Source organism: Oryx dammah, unplaced genomic scaffold, assembly GCF_014754425.2.
Source record: "Oryx dammah isolate SB20612 unplaced genomic scaffold, SCBI_Odam_1.1 HiC_scaffold_2, whole genome shotgun sequence".
Lineage (NCBI taxonomy): Eukaryota > Metazoa > Chordata > Mammalia > Artiodactyla > Bovidae > Oryx > Oryx dammah.
Window position 1 is genome coordinate 97,529,326 of NW_024070186.1, and position 15,347 is coordinate 97,544,672.

Genomic DNA, 15,347 nt, shown 5'->3' on the forward strand with positions numbered 1-15,347 from the left:
CCACCTGAGCCACCAGGGAAGTCCATGAATACTGGAGTGGGTAGCCTATCCCTTCTCCAGGGGATCTTCGTGACCAAGAAATTGAACTGGGGTCTCCTGCATTGCAGGTGGATTCTTTACCAACTGAGCCACCTGGGAAGCCCTATATTATCATTATGTGAGTGTTTTTATGCTTTCCCATTAGAATGTAAACTTTATGAAAGCAGAAACAATTTTATATATAATTATATGATATATCATATATATCTTACGCTTCAATATACCCAACATAATACCTTCTACATGGTAAACATTCAGAAAATATTTGATCGATGGATGAACTGAATTCTTCTCTAATGATATCTAATCACTTTCAAAAGGGAAAATTTTTTTTCTACAGAGTTGTTTAGTTTAGGATGTAGCTCCATAGAAATAATGCAAATATAAGTACTCTCCAATGATCGGAACAAATTTCAGATACCACATTCTGTTTGTTGTACCTTGCTCTATACAACAAAATTGCATACAAGGCTGACTAAGATTGCATACAAGGCTGACTAAGATGGCGTTCAGGATATTTCTTTATCACCAGGTATAAGGTTGCCAGACTTAGAAAACAAAAACACAAGATGCCCAGATGAATTTTTGGATAAACAACAAATATATTTTTTAGTCTAAGTATACCCCTTCAATATTTATGATTTACTTATACTAAAGAAGTGTTCATTGTTTATCTGAAATCTAGATTCAACTGGGTGCCATGTATTTTACCTGGCAGTGCTGTCCAGGTGGAACTTTCTTTTAAGAGCCAGTGTTAGGACTTCTGCTTTAAAATCCATAGATTAATACAGGGTAGCATATGTATTTGCTTAACAAATATTGGTTGAGTGAATGAGTGAATGTTCAAATATATAAGCATACTTTCCAGGAGAATTTAATTTGGGGAACTTATACATAAATTCATTATTTTCTTACCAAGACTTAAATTTCTTTTTCTTCTCTTCTTTTTCTTTATACAAAGACTGTATTGTACCTGTGTTCCCACTTGTGTTTTCTATACCAACAAGTGGTAGACATGTGGACATTTTCTGAGTCATAGTATCAACAGTCCACTCAGTGTTCATTAATGCCCATTATTGTTCTCTGCAGAATTGATCGTTTTTTCTGTTACTTTGAGATGCTCAGCTATTCTGGCCTTGAATTTTACAAAAATAGGTATAGTGATGATAGTAACATATCAATGGTATCCATAGAGTAATAACAGTGCGATCAAGATTGTGATGTTATAATCCTCATATAGAGCTTGGGCTACTAATTGTATCAAGCCAGTGGAGTAACAAACAAGTATAAGGTTTGAAGTGAGAAAGCCTTGATTTTACCAGTTTCTGAGTGACTTTAGGTAAATTCTGTAATCAATCCAAGCCTCATTTTCTTGTCATGTAAAATAAAGATCTTAACAGTACTTAGTACTGAAGAATAGAGGAAAATGTTAACAGCTACCCGCTCATAAAGTTGTAAGAAAAGTCAAGTAATGTGGATGAAAGTCCCTGACATCTTTAAAAGTCTTCTTGACATCAAAAATTTTACTTGTCACTAAAGCCACAGAGGTCTCGTAAATGCAATGCGTCCCCAGTAGGCAATTCCACCCCTTCCCAGACAGCCTCACAGTCCAAGCTGACACCAGGACTACACCCTCTAACCCCAGACCGGGAGAAAGGCTGGTAGGTGGTCTTGAATGTCCCCCTCCAACTAGGGCTCTCTGGTAGAAAGCAGATTCTTCAGCCAGTGAAGGCTCTGCATGACTCCATCTGAGCACCTTCCATTCTTGTCACTGGACCTTTCCCCCTTTCTGTTCCAATCTTGATTGTCCCCATTCAGAGGACTTGGAATTTCCAAGACCCCTTCTGTTTTCCTCGGCAGTAGCCGCCTCCCCCTGCGCCTACTCTTCCCTCCCTGCTCTCTGCCCCCTCAGCAGACACCACGTTTTCTGTACACTGCCCCACACTGTACTCACCTGAAAGAAGGTGTATGCTAGAGCAAATGATGGAGAGGCCGAGAGAATGTGAGAACTAGATGGGGACAGATTTCAAAAAAGTGTCCTGTAACAGCAGTCACTGTCCTCTTTGCAGCCTAGGAAAAGCCTGATTAGAATGAAGAAGAATCCACAGAATAAATGGATTCTTGCTGAGCCCCCAACTCAGAGGTCACTCTTCAGAACTGGAGTGCCTCAGCCTCAAACTTTAGGCAGACCTTCTGCAGCCTCTAACCTGAAAATATCTTTCTTTCTCTCTGTCAATCATGGTAGAGTGTCAGTCCCAGTCCACAAGAAGGAGTTGAACAGTGATGCTTTAGAGAGCAGGCATCCGAAACTGGAGAAAAATATATGCACCCACTACTCCTCCCTTCTCACACATACACACACACAGTCATAAAGGACACTGCCTCCTCTTCTGTTCCACCACTTGCTGTCTGGTTTTTCAGCCTCCAGAATACAGTTGCTGCCTGCTAAGACTCCTCTGTCTCTTTGCTGGCATTTGTTTCATGGTGCCACTTCTTTCCATTAGCATATGTAGCTGAGACTAGACTAGACCCTTAACTCTGAATTGCATAGCTACCGTATAATTACTTGCTTTATTGATTATCTGAAACAGTTTTTTGCAAAATCCTAAGTTGGCTTCCTCATGCCATGCAAGTCATTTTTCAGTTGATTTCATTTATCACCAGTTCCTTTGTGCTGAAAGGAACAGTTGAATTTTTCTTGAAATGATCACATACTCTGTGCAAAGGGCTTTATTGCTTTAATTTTCAAAATACCTTCACAAGACAGGTGCTTACTGTATTATTCTCAAGTTATAGATAAGGAAACTGAGGCTTACAGGGGTGAAGGAACATGCCCAGGTCATTCGCCCAAGGAAATGGAATTCATATCTGACTCTGGCATCTGTATGGTCCCAAAATGGATCATTTTAAAGTACAGGGGCTTATATGAGCTTCCTCATCCTGTGTCTAATCCCAGTGTCTGCCTGGTACTGTGTCCCTTTCTAACCTATCAGACTTGCTGTTCCTGGCCATAGGCTTGGACCCAGAAAGCCGTCTGTTACCACTCATCCTAATTTCATTTCTCCACATCGAGAGCACCAAGCAACACCAGCCACGTCCATTTCATGTATAATGTTTAAAGCCGTTTGGGGTTCGCTCTAAGTAATGTGCAAGAAAATAATGGGAAAAAATCACTCATTTCTAGTGAGTGATACTGTTTCAAATCTAAACATAAAGAAATGAGTCGTTTACACCTGACTAATCTGAAAATGCACCCTGTTTAGTCAGGCAGTTCCTGGAATGCCTATGTTCTGCCAATGAGGCACCTGAATAATTTCAGCGCACTTTCCTGTATGGAGCTCCCAAGTGCTTTGCAAACATTTTTCCTCGTTAACGATCACACCATTTTTTCTGTGGCAGAATACGTTGTCCTATTTAAAATGTGGGACTGCTGATGCCTTGAGTGATTTAAGCAAGTTGCCCTCAGGTCATGCATTGACAAGGCTTGGGCCATGGTGGACAGAAGCCCACTAAATCTGCAAAGGAATATGGCAAGTGCTTGGTCCAGCTCCTCACTTACAGAAGGGAACAAACCCACAGAGATGAAAACACTTAGAAAACCCAAGGTGACACGGATAATTAATGGCCAAACCTTGGTGCTAGGCACACAAGGGGCATATAAACAACATATATATATAAGCTATGGAGGGAGAGATGACACCTGTGAAGAATCACCTGATAGATTAGAAAGGTGTGAAAGTAAAAAGCCATCATCCCTGACCTTGTCTAGAGGAAAAAATACACTATAAGAAGGTGAAAGTTTCAAACAGCAGAATTTTTAACACAGACCAAGTTTCAACTTCCTAGCAGCCAAAATACCATCTGGAACTTTAAGAAGGCACACTTCCCATTAAAGGTGACAGGTGGACATATTTTAAAAGATAGTTGGCTGGCCTGTCATAGCCTCTAGAAAGTGTACTGAAAGCACAAGGATGGCAAAGACCAGTTTGAGTTCCAAGCATGTTTACGGCTGACAGAAATGTTCCAACTAAAAATAACATGCATGACTGTTTCTCTTAGGGAATCTCTCATTTCAAGAAAATGTACCTATATAAACACCATACAGGGATTGAACTCTTCATGTAGGAACAAGGCTTCTAAATTCTCCCATTGTAGCCTAAAAGTGAAACTCTTCTATCCCTGTGACCCTACGGCTCATGTTGTTTCATCCGTGAAGATGAAGGGAAAGGAAGACTGGAAGACAGCAGAGGGGAGAGAAAACCAGGCCAAAAAGGTTGTGATTAACTAAAAGAAAAAGTTCAAAGTTCAGTGAAATTGGTTTAGAAATTTGTGGAGTTATAAATGAACCAAACAGCCATTTCTTAGGATCGTGTGCTTCAAAATATATCTTTTTTCTGTTTACAAACACATCAAAAAAGCTTTCCAGTGAGATAAAGTTTCATAAAACATATCATGAACAGAAAGCACTAACCCTGAGCTTGGCACACAGTCAGCATGTATGTGATTTTGTTCCTCACCGTCACCACTAGGACACACCAAACCTCGTCTGTTTCACGATGGAGGAAAATGGCAAGACCATCAAGGCACGTATTTTAAATGGAAGTTAACTCAAATTCAAGATTTCCTACCCTGATGCCTTGTTCAGATGTTGAAATATTACTGACGAGTTTCAGAGGCTTCTGGCTTTAGGCTGGGTTGTGGAAATGGCTTCCCAGGTGGCGCTAGTGGTAAAGAACCTGCCTGCTAATGCAGGAGACATAAGAGATGTGGGTTCGATTCCTGGATTGGGAAGATTCCCTGGGGGAGGGCATGGCAACCCACCCCAATATTCTTGCCTGGAGAATCCCATAGACAGAGAAGCCTGGTGGGCTACAGTCCATAGGGTTGCAAAGAATTGGACATGACTGAAGCAACTTAGCACACATGCATGGAAGTATCAACCCACACCAGTGTTTGGACACAACTTGGTGACTAAACAGCAAACAACAATGGGAGGGTACATGGACAGGCTTTCCGTGTTGGCTGCCGGCCTTGGGCAGTCAGTGGTGAGGTGCGAAAGATGGAAACACCATAATGCGGTTCATTTCACCCTCCAAGGGCAGAGATGAGGGCAAAACAGCACCAACAAAACCAAGTCTCTATTGATCCAAAGAGATGTTACAGGCCCATGGACGTTACTTATAAAAGACTATTTCATGTGGTCATTCAGTGACAATATTCTTATATACATTACAGCTTTTAGCAAGCTTGATCATTTGGTTTCTAAGCCAAGAGCAAACCAAAGCAGTAAACTGAGGAGAAAGAAGGGTTTCAGCCAACACACTGAGAGCAAAGAAAGAGAAAACTATTTTTAAAATTGACCCAAGAGCTCAAAAAAAGGCATATGGAACCATTTAATGGTGGAGGAGGGATGGATAGTCTTATAATAAGAACACCATGCAAGTATTCCCACACCACTCTTGGTGGTCTGCAAAGTGATTTCACATGTATTTTATGTCAACACCAGCACAGTGAGGTAAGCAGAACTGTGTACCTCAGAGGCATTTGGAGATTCGTCAGAGTGGTAGGCTGTGCCTTGGTGCCCAGATTTAAACAGGACCATTTGACTCTGAGATCATCATGCTATCTACCACCTACTCAACCTCCACATAAGACAAGGCCAATCGGCAGGTCAGGGCAGTCTAGACAGAATAACCAATTAACTCTCTAAAGTTACATTTTGGGAAGATTTCTATCTAAAATACGTTTTTTAAAAAATCAAAGGCATAGCTCTTTAGAATGACTTATTCCTACAAAAACCAACATTTTCCAGACCTATGATCAAGGCACGAGTGCATTTACTAGACAAAATACTGGAAATGGTTATTGTCCCCAGAGAGGCAAGCTATGTCACCAAAGATTCTAGAGATCCCTATGTTTCCAAAGAACTTTTCTCTCTCTTATTTCTTATGTGCTTGATGATGCAAACAGCAGACGTACAGCTAATGAAGGCACTCAAAGTGGCCCCCTTGAAGTAGCACTCTCTCTCTCCACAGAATGATCTTAGAAGACTTGTACTGGCGAATGTCATGTAGCTTTCCAAGAGAACCATTTTCTGGCATGGGGACCTGAAGCACTCTAGACTTTCCTGGCAGCACCTTAAAGCAAGGTTTCTCAGCACATGAGAGGCCAGGAAGGACTGGATCTTTCCAATCAGGGGTGCTTCCTTAACCAATCAGATTTTCTTTTTAATGGTTTTGTTTTTGTTTCCTGTTGTCTTGTTTCTCTCTCTCTCGTTCTCCCTCCCTGGCTGTGTCTCCCCCCGTCCATTCTGCCTGCTGTCTGCCCCGTGGCCAGGTGAGAAGCCCCACCAATGCAGCATCTGCTGGCGCTCCTTCTCCTTGAAGGACTACCTTATCAAGCACATGGTGACGCACACGGGGGTGAGGGCGTACCAGTGTAGCATCTGCAACAAGCGCTTCACCCAGAAGAGCTCCCTCAACGTGCACATGCGCCTCCACCGGGGCGAGAAGTCCTATGAGTGCTACATCTGCAAAAAGAAGTTCTCCCACAAGACCCTCCTGGAGCGACACGTGGCCCTGCACAGTGCCAGCAACGGGGCCCCTCCTGCGGGCACACCCCCGGGGTCCCGCGCTGGCCCCCCCGGGGTGGTGGCCTGCACGGAGGGGACCACCTATGTCTGCTCTGTCTGTCCAGCAAAGTTTGACCAAATCGAGCAGTTCAACGACCACATGAGGATGCACGTGTCTGATGGATAAGTAGTATCTTTCTCTCTTTCTTATGAACAAAACAAAACAACAAAAAAAGAAACAAACAAACAAAAAAGCTATGGCACTAGAATTTAAGAAATGTTTTGGTTTCGTTTTTACTTTCTGTTTTCGTTTTCGTTTCGTTTCATTTTGTACTACATGAAGAACTGTTTTTTGCCTGCTGGTACATTACATTTCTGGAGGCTCGGGGGGAGTAATAGTTCTCCCAGTCTCCCTTGGATGGTGGCCTTAAGGCCTGGTAGTGCTTCGGAGGTCCACTGGTTGGATCTCTAGCTACTGGCCTCTAAATACAACCCTTCTTTACAAAAAAATCTTTAGAAAAAAAAAAAAAGTAAAAAAAAAAATTTTTTTTTTCACTTGTGAAGAGCACTACAAAAATATATAACAAAATCTAAAAGGCCTACTGTCTTTAAGTACACCGCTTGCAGTGTTTCAGTGGACATTTTCACAATTCTGGCCGCTTGGACTTCACAGTAACCATTTAAAACTGTGGAATATATCACTTTCTGGTTGAAAACCCAGAGGGAAGGCCCTGCTCTTTTCCACCCGCCACGTTGTCTGATTTCTGTAAAAAGGGCTGTGGGGGTGGGAGGGGGTATAGGTTTGATGGTGTGGGGAAGGCAAATGGCAGGCTTCTCCCCCAGATTCTGCTGGGTCCACACACCTTGGCCCACCTCCTCCACACCCCCCTTTCAGCAGAAGCCAGGAAGACTTGGACAAGCATCAAGCAACAGTGGCTATCGTATTTATTCAGTGTCTTCGCTGAGCTCCAGCCTCAGCACAATCAAGAGGGACTTTCATGAAAGGCAGGAATGCAGATAAAACAAAGATATCAGAGGTTTGCACCTACGTTTCTAGGTACAAGAGAAGGATTATTTCCAACAATCTTTGCAAAAAAAAAGTGTCAGGATATATTCTTGTGGAAGAGAAAAAGAAAGAGAAATGGAGGGTGGGGGGAATAATAAAAAGTTCTTGAGGCTTTTTTAATTCAAAATTTTATAGAGGGGCAAAAGTGACGTTTACCAGATAGAATGCTGATTTTTTTAATATATTTACAACAGTATTTGTGTAAAAAAAAATACAAAAAAAGTGAGATTGTTAAAAGTAATTTTTTTTTCATTTTGGTTTTGCATACACTGCCACCAATCCCTTCTCTTTTATTTTATTTCACACACATATATATATTTTTTGGTAAGTCAAGACTGTTAAGGTTAGCGATACTGCTTCCAGATAGAAAGAATAAAAGGCAATTAAAGTTATATTTGAAAGAGAGGAAGGATATTTTCTTCATATTTTTTTAAATTTTTCTTAATTTTTATTATTTTAAGTATTGCCTGGGTTGAGGGCCTCTGGCCAGCCCATCCCTGCTGTAATTTGAACTGCTGCTTTGTATTTTGATATGTAGTTTTTCAACTTTTAGCAAGCTTATGTTGCTCCACTGAATATTTTTTTCACCAATTCATCTAGAATTCTGTTCTTTTTCACGGGAGGGACTTTATCGTTCAGTAACAGATGTCTTGCTTCTCTGAAAGTTTCATTGAGATCTTGTGATTCTAGAATTTCTATTGACTTTACCTTTTTTCTCTGATGAAACACTAGTACTCTAGAAGTCTTGACAAATGGGTCCTTTCCTTTTGTAGTCAGCCGAGAGGAGGAGTTCACGAAATTCTGCTGTTCCTCCTCACCCTTCACAACTGCAGAGAACGGCATTATCAGAAGCCTGTTGCAGATCAGGATGCCTCAATGCCACAATCACTTTCTTCCTTTCAAAGATCAGTTTCTGTTCCCACCCTGGTTGAGAGGGCTAAATAAGATGATTATTCTGTAGATGCCTTATCAATCCTTGCTTGTTGGTAAGGTTTTAAAGAAACCAACAAAAATCTCCCAGATGCCCAACATCCATCATCCGGAAGACCACCAATTCATTGCATCATCTTAGATGCCACTCTCTCTTCCTAGTTGAGATTTCTCTCCTCGGTCCTGAATAAGGTAGCAGAATAGAGATTTTTCCATTATAGACAGTGTCCTAAAGGGATTCCAACTCAAACATAGGACTTCTTAAACCTTATAAAAACTCCAAAGGTGATTTCACTGCTGGGCATATTTTAATACATGTAAGGGGGAAAGTAAATCTTTAAACAAAGCAGAAACACTAAACTACAGTTTAAAAAAAAAAAAGAAGGAAAGATGTATCTCAGTTTCAAAATTACTTTGCATTTGCATTTAATTTTCCTATCAGCAACTTATTTATAAAAAAAATTAAAACTGTGCAACAAATGGGGAGAAATCTTCCAAGGGAAGCAACTGTATAATAACTAAATTGGTTTTACTCATCATTTTAGAATTGGTTCACTTGTATCTTTTCCATAAGGTTTTGCTGATAATTAGTAAGCTTAGTACAACTGGCGTATATGTGAGTTTGATTTGGTCCTTGGTCCTTAATTCAGTAAATATTTTGCTAGAAATTTTAATGTAGCCATGGATGATTAACTGACCTTCAAGTATTGCCCATCATGATTTCTAAGAGGAGTCCTACCACAAACTATGTATCCAAAATTGACCTGTTTTAAAAGCTGTTGGGAAACAGCTTCAGAAATAAGAAAAGGTCCATTTTCTTTTGCTAATTGTGCTTTTTGAAGTAGCTATCTTAGACTCCATTATTTCCACCTACTACCAACAGAGGGAGCATTAGTTAATTAACCGTGTCATAGAATTTTGATATTTTGAAAAACAAGTCATTCAACCCATGATGTAACACAGAAAAAAAAATTGACATTAAAAAAGATCTTTTTAATCTAAAGGAAAATGACATGAAATCACTCAGCATATGTTACAAATGGAAGAAAGTCAAGAGCCACTTTAAAATATTTTGAATTATTTGACAGTAGCTGGTTTAAAATGGTGTCCTTACTCAAATCTTAGCAAAGTAGACAACATTATAGGATCCCCAGAAACTTGATCCTGGGTGCCAGTATGGACCACATTCAGCTATTTGCTTCTCAAATCTGAGGGAGACCCATTTGCCTAAATGCTGATTTGTCACATAAAAAAACTAGGCAATTGGGTTAAAATTTACCTTTTGTTCTAGAACATAAAGGGGAAAAAAATTCAAGTTGAGTTTAAACCCTACTTTTCATCCTTCTCCTTCAAATGAAGTATTTCTCTGTTTTTTAAATGTTGGAGGACCCCTAAAAAATTCTTAATGAGGTAATCATTTTAATGATATGTGCTATCCAGGTTTATGTAGCAGTAGACTTTTTCTTACTGTTTCTTTTTCTTCTTTGTATATTCCTCCCAGACATTTCATAGTCCAAAATAGTTGACAGATTGTCCTCTGGAGAAAGGAAGAAGCTAGATTGAAGTTGGAGATGTAAGCTTGGGGAGCAGGGAACTTGTTGTGGGGTCGTTACTCCATACTCTGGTCTCTGAAAGAGCTGCTTTCCAAACTGACCTACATTAGGGGAAATAAACCAGTCTGTACCTGTTTCAAAAGGATAAAGGAGCTTTTAGTTTATCAATCCTTCCTTTTAAATTAAATAATCATCAACATCTTAGGAAAGGGGAAACATTTTGCTTTAAGAATAGAAGATGAGCATGGATTCTTTTTTTATTTTCTAGTTTCAAATTCAAAAATCTTCTTACATTTCAAACGTCATGCTAGGATGTTAATGAGTGCTTTTAAAAAAGAAAATTTTCGGTAGCCAGGAAAAAAAAAAAATAGATGTAATGGAATCAAATGTTCCAGATATAAGACCTCTTAGGAGAAGTACAGGGAATAAGAACTGGTATGGAAAAGTACTTTTTTTCTTTAAGCAATTTATGATTTAAAACTGGATTAGCTGGACAAGGGAAAGGAGAAAAGTCAAAGGGGAATGTGTATCTCAAAACATTTAGATGTAGTTTATGAAAAATAAAATGTCCTAGCTCTAAAACATCAGTAGCATCTTAACAGATCAGGCAATTTTGCCCCTATTAATATAATAAATGCTAATAATTGTACCCACCCCACTAACTCCCAGTAAGTAAAATAGAACCCAAAAAAGGGAAGAAATTGGGACACATACAGGGGAAAAGGTTGAGAAACAAGCCAGGCCAAAAAAGAATCTGAAATGAAAGTCACTATATCAAAATATTTCTTACTGTATAGTTTGCATTGTAAACTTTAGCTTTTAATACAATTTTATAGACTTTTTCTTCCCCAGATTCCTAATGCTCTATGAGTAAGTGTCGTGGATAATTTCCCGCTGTTGGTCAGGCTGAAGCCCATTTCTTCCTAGGCATCTTGGAGGTCACAGTAGCTCCTGGCCTTAGAAAGAAAGACTTGAATTTACTTTGTTTAAAAGTCACAGGGTTTTGTTTTGTATCAGCCCAACATTCTATAAGGACCAAGAAGACTTCTAACTCATGAACGGTTAGAATGCATGCATTGTGCTATGAGAAGAGAAAAGGTTTCCTCTGGGTGTGTTAGTTTCACACTGATCCTGAAGACTTCCTGTACCTCCATCATCCAAGTACACCAACAGTACGTGCAAAGGAGGAGCAGGCACCACCTGAGATGCTCTTGGAATTTAGGAGAAGGGAGGGGGTGCCCTGTCTGTTGTGACCTGACTTAAAAGACATCGTATAAAAGAATTCTTTAATGTAGTCATGAGTTGAAGTCCAGGGACCTGGGAGCCATGGGGAAGAGAACAGAAGGTTTGCAAAATGTATTCAGCATCCAATAATGCGAAGCCAGAAAGCCTCCAATCACAAAACTAGGAGGTTTGGCAAGATGTATTTAGAGAAAGCTCTGGGGTTTTCCACGGGTAGGGTCAACAGACTTTCTTTTGAGTGATTTCTGGCTCTGAGAAACCTCTTTACTCACTATAAAAGAACTTTATTTAAATGGCCAATTTTGTCCCCCAGAGAAAGATTTTATAAAGAGAAAAACAGGACACTAAAGACACAACCATGTGACTTGGTGTTAAACAAAAGGAAGGGCGCACTAGAATTTCAATAGACTCCCTGATTCCACAGAAGAGCCAGGCAACCCAGTGCCCCCCGGTGCCTAGTGTGTGAAGAGGGTGCTTGAGCCGCACCAGGCTCCCCAAGGCCAAATGCAGCCTTGCAGTGGGGCGGCCACAGCTGCTTCCCCTTCTGTGTTCTCGCAGAGAAAGGGGCTCTTCTCCTAGGTGCCCAGGAAATAGATGGCACGGGGCAAACTTTCAGAACAATCTCTGCCTTGGTGCTCGGGCTGCAAATGGAGACAAAAAAGGGGCACAGAGGAGCTCTTGCTCTGGAGAGAACATTCCCAACAGCTGTTTGTGCAGAGTTGCTATTTGTGATGCTGCACCAACCTCCCCAAGAAGGAAAGCTGTGGTGACTCAGTGTTCCTGTAAACACAGAGCCTGGAAACTACTAACCCAAAGCATCATTTCTAGTACTAGATACTTAAATGATTAACCTGACCAAAACACCCCAAAGATCTTGCTCAGTCTCTGAATATCTACAGAATACTGGCTCTGTAGCAGTCAGTGGTGCACGTTAATAGATCCCAGGAAATGGTGTGAGACACTAGGGTCTGTTTGGATTCTTTCTAGGGTGAAGAGGTAGAAGATGAGGGCTGCACAGCATGGGTCCCTTTTCAGAACTATGTATTTCACTGAATGAGGGGTAGAACTGCTCTTTGTTGAAACAAGAAACATCATTTTTCCATACTGCTGACCAAAAATGCCTGGATTCCAGTGTTTCTTCAGGCCCAGCCTATTGCTCCAAAAACTGAATAATTTCAGACTGAATCTAATCTGAAGTGACCTCAGTTAAGGTATTTTCACAGGAAGCCACTTATAGTAAAGAATTACTGCCTTAAATCAGAAAGCCCAGGGAAGAGAACAGAAATAGAAAGATTGGAAGGGTGTGAAGACGTGGCCCTTTCTTGCCTTTTAATGGTTGCATTATCGCAAAACTGAGCCCTAATCATGACTGAAGACTATGGAAACAGTGACTTTATAGGGAGGCACCAAACTTGTATGGAACTGGCTGCTTTTAGCAATGGCTGCTATTTCTTAACCTATTTCAGCAACATAGGTCTGGGCTGGATGTAAGATAGACATCCTATTAGCTAAATAGTGAGTCCCATGAGACATGATCACAGGTGCCTAAGATACTAGTTTGAATCATTTCCTTAGCAGGGAGAACAATCTCAACAAAAAGCTTTCTCTTCCTGTACAGTATATATCGCTAAACTTTTTTTTTTTCTCAGTTTCAGTGAGCATCTGGTTTATCTGGTGGCTTTTTGTTTAAATGCAAACTCACAACTTTCAAATCCTCAATGAAGGAGCACAATCTGCAGATCGTAGGGAAAATCTCGCCACAGTTATTGGAGTCCTGGCTTTTGCGATACCTAATTAGAGTGTAAAAAGTCCCTAACTAGCCCTCTTTCAAATTCAGTGGTTTCTTTGATTCAAAATGCTTCAATGAGATTCTAATACACCCAAGACAGAAAAAAAAAAAAAATTTAACCCCCTAGGAGACATCTGTTTCTACTACTGTTGCAACAGAAGTTTGTTATTGCCCAGCAAAATCATTGCAATTTATATGTAGATTCTAGTAATGAAAGGGACTTAACCCATCTAGTATGTCACAGCTGCTGTCCAAAATGTCTGTAAATGAGTATACATTATGCATGTACACACGCAGTGTGAGGTGCTCTCAGTACAAAACTGTTCCACGTTCATATTCCCCGGTGACAACAAGATAGAGTCTGGAATTTCTAGTTAGTCAGAGGTCTCACGCATCTCATGCTTCTGCTCTGTTGCCTTAGTTGGATGCGTTAGTGCTGTCCACGGTCTGTGATGAGGCTTTAGGACATTCTGAAGGAGCCCAACCATCAGTGATTTTTGTATACCCCTTTCATGAGAAACTTGAATATGCTTGTGTGAAGTAGAGTGCATTTAACCAACTGTGCTTCTATGGGGTTTATTGATGTGTGTGTGGACATGTGTCTTTGCGTGTGTGCTTGCTGTAGTCTGGTCGTGTGTGCATCTCAAACAAAGCACACATAGGCATAGGTCCTGGTGCATAGATACCGTTGCCTCTTCCCACCATTGCACTCAAGGCTGATGGCTCCCTTCCCAGGAACCAGTCACCTGCCCACTCTGTTGCTTTTTGCAGCATGTCAGAGTTGGGAGAAACAAAGGCAGCTTGTTGGATCCACAGCGAACCCACAGTGACAGGCTGCTCTCCTCTAGAAGAAGGTAGAACAGATGTCCTCCACTGGCAAGTAGACAAAAGGGAGAGCAGTCTGGGGCACCCGCTCTCGCCCAGGTTTCCTGTGGAGGAGGGGCACCAGGGCCAGGCAGGCAAGGCCCATACAGACTTTGGCCCGAGCCCTTCCGTGGCTCAAAGGCCTCCATTCCTTTCCTCTATGCAACCCAGTGTATGCGCACACCCACCCACCCACTTGTGAGCTGGACTCCCAGACTAAAGCTTCCTTAATCCTGCCTGCATCTGCAGGAAACCATCATCCTTCATAAACTGTGTCTCCTGAAACCAGTGTGGCCTTCGCCGAAGTCTTTCCAGGAGTGGGTTGTTTACCATGTCTAGCAGACCAATAGACTCTCAGAAGAATCTTTTTTGGTAATCTCTAAGAATTGACGGCTCTTGCCCATCTCAAACATTAAAGTAGAATGTGCTCTAGTGGACTACTCTAAACCAACGGACCTGGCTCTCACAGCTGACTTTGAAGGGTGGCCTGGAAACAGTCGAATTCAGTTTTCTCCACTCCCATGCCCTTCTTTTATTAGGTGGCTTCTTATTTTTTATGACATGTGGATTATTTCTGCTCACAGAATTCAGAGGACATTTTCTTTCCTCTTCTATTTTGGTGACTTTTCCCCTCTCCCATTAAGTAAGGCTACTTACAGTTGCAATCTTTTTTGTTGTTATTATTTTTTAAAATGTATATTGTCTTTCTATATCCAAAAGAAGTCTGTGACTGTAACCATAGGTATTTCTTTTTACTGGAAAAAAAATGAGGTTTGTTTTTTTTTTTTAATTAACAGTACTAGTGACTTCGTGGAAGAATATCAGTTACTATTTAGGTATGCTTACTTAAGTACAGTACACTACATTGCAGTATTTCTGAAAGCTAGAACATACACATTATATATAATAACTCTATATTGAAATATATATTACATTATATTCATTTTTCCTTTTGAATCTGCCTACAATCATAAGTTGATTGAAATATTATTTCTTCACATTTATCACCCATCACCAACCTGCTGCAGTTAATCTGGTGGATTTAATAATAATCATTACTGCTCTAGTTTGCTTTTTATATTATCAGCTTCAGCATTGTCTTTACAGGATTTTAGAATTTTTTTTTTAAGCTCGGACTTAGCAAATGTAGGAAAGTGAAAACTTTGTTAAGTATGGTTGACACAAAGAGATTAATAGTCAAAGTTATCTTGTTTAGCTGACCCTCTCAATATCTGAAGAACAAAAGAAGTGCATATGAATGTATCTGTGATCCCCTCTAGGACTGTCACTGTC

At 40.6% G+C, this 15,347-nt stretch overlaps 1 protein-coding gene across 31 annotated transcripts in view; it reads left to right on the top strand.

Moving 5' to 3' along the window:
• The window catches only part of ZBTB20 (zinc finger and BTB domain containing 20), an 838,376-nt gene extending 827,849 nt beyond the window's left edge, over nucleotides 1-10,527 (top strand). For all 31 annotated transcript variants that reach the window (XM_040224195.1, XM_040224181.1, XM_040224152.1 and 28 more), the window contains one exon: nucleotides 6,376-10,527. In XM_040224195.1, coding sequence (XP_040080129.1) covers nucleotides 6,376-6,797 — 422 coding nt within the window. In that variant the 3' untranslated portion in view covers nucleotides 6,798-10,527. The remainder of the gene's footprint in view (nucleotides 1-6,375) is intronic.
• The last annotated feature ends 4,820 nt before the right edge of the window (nucleotides 10,528-15,347 follow it).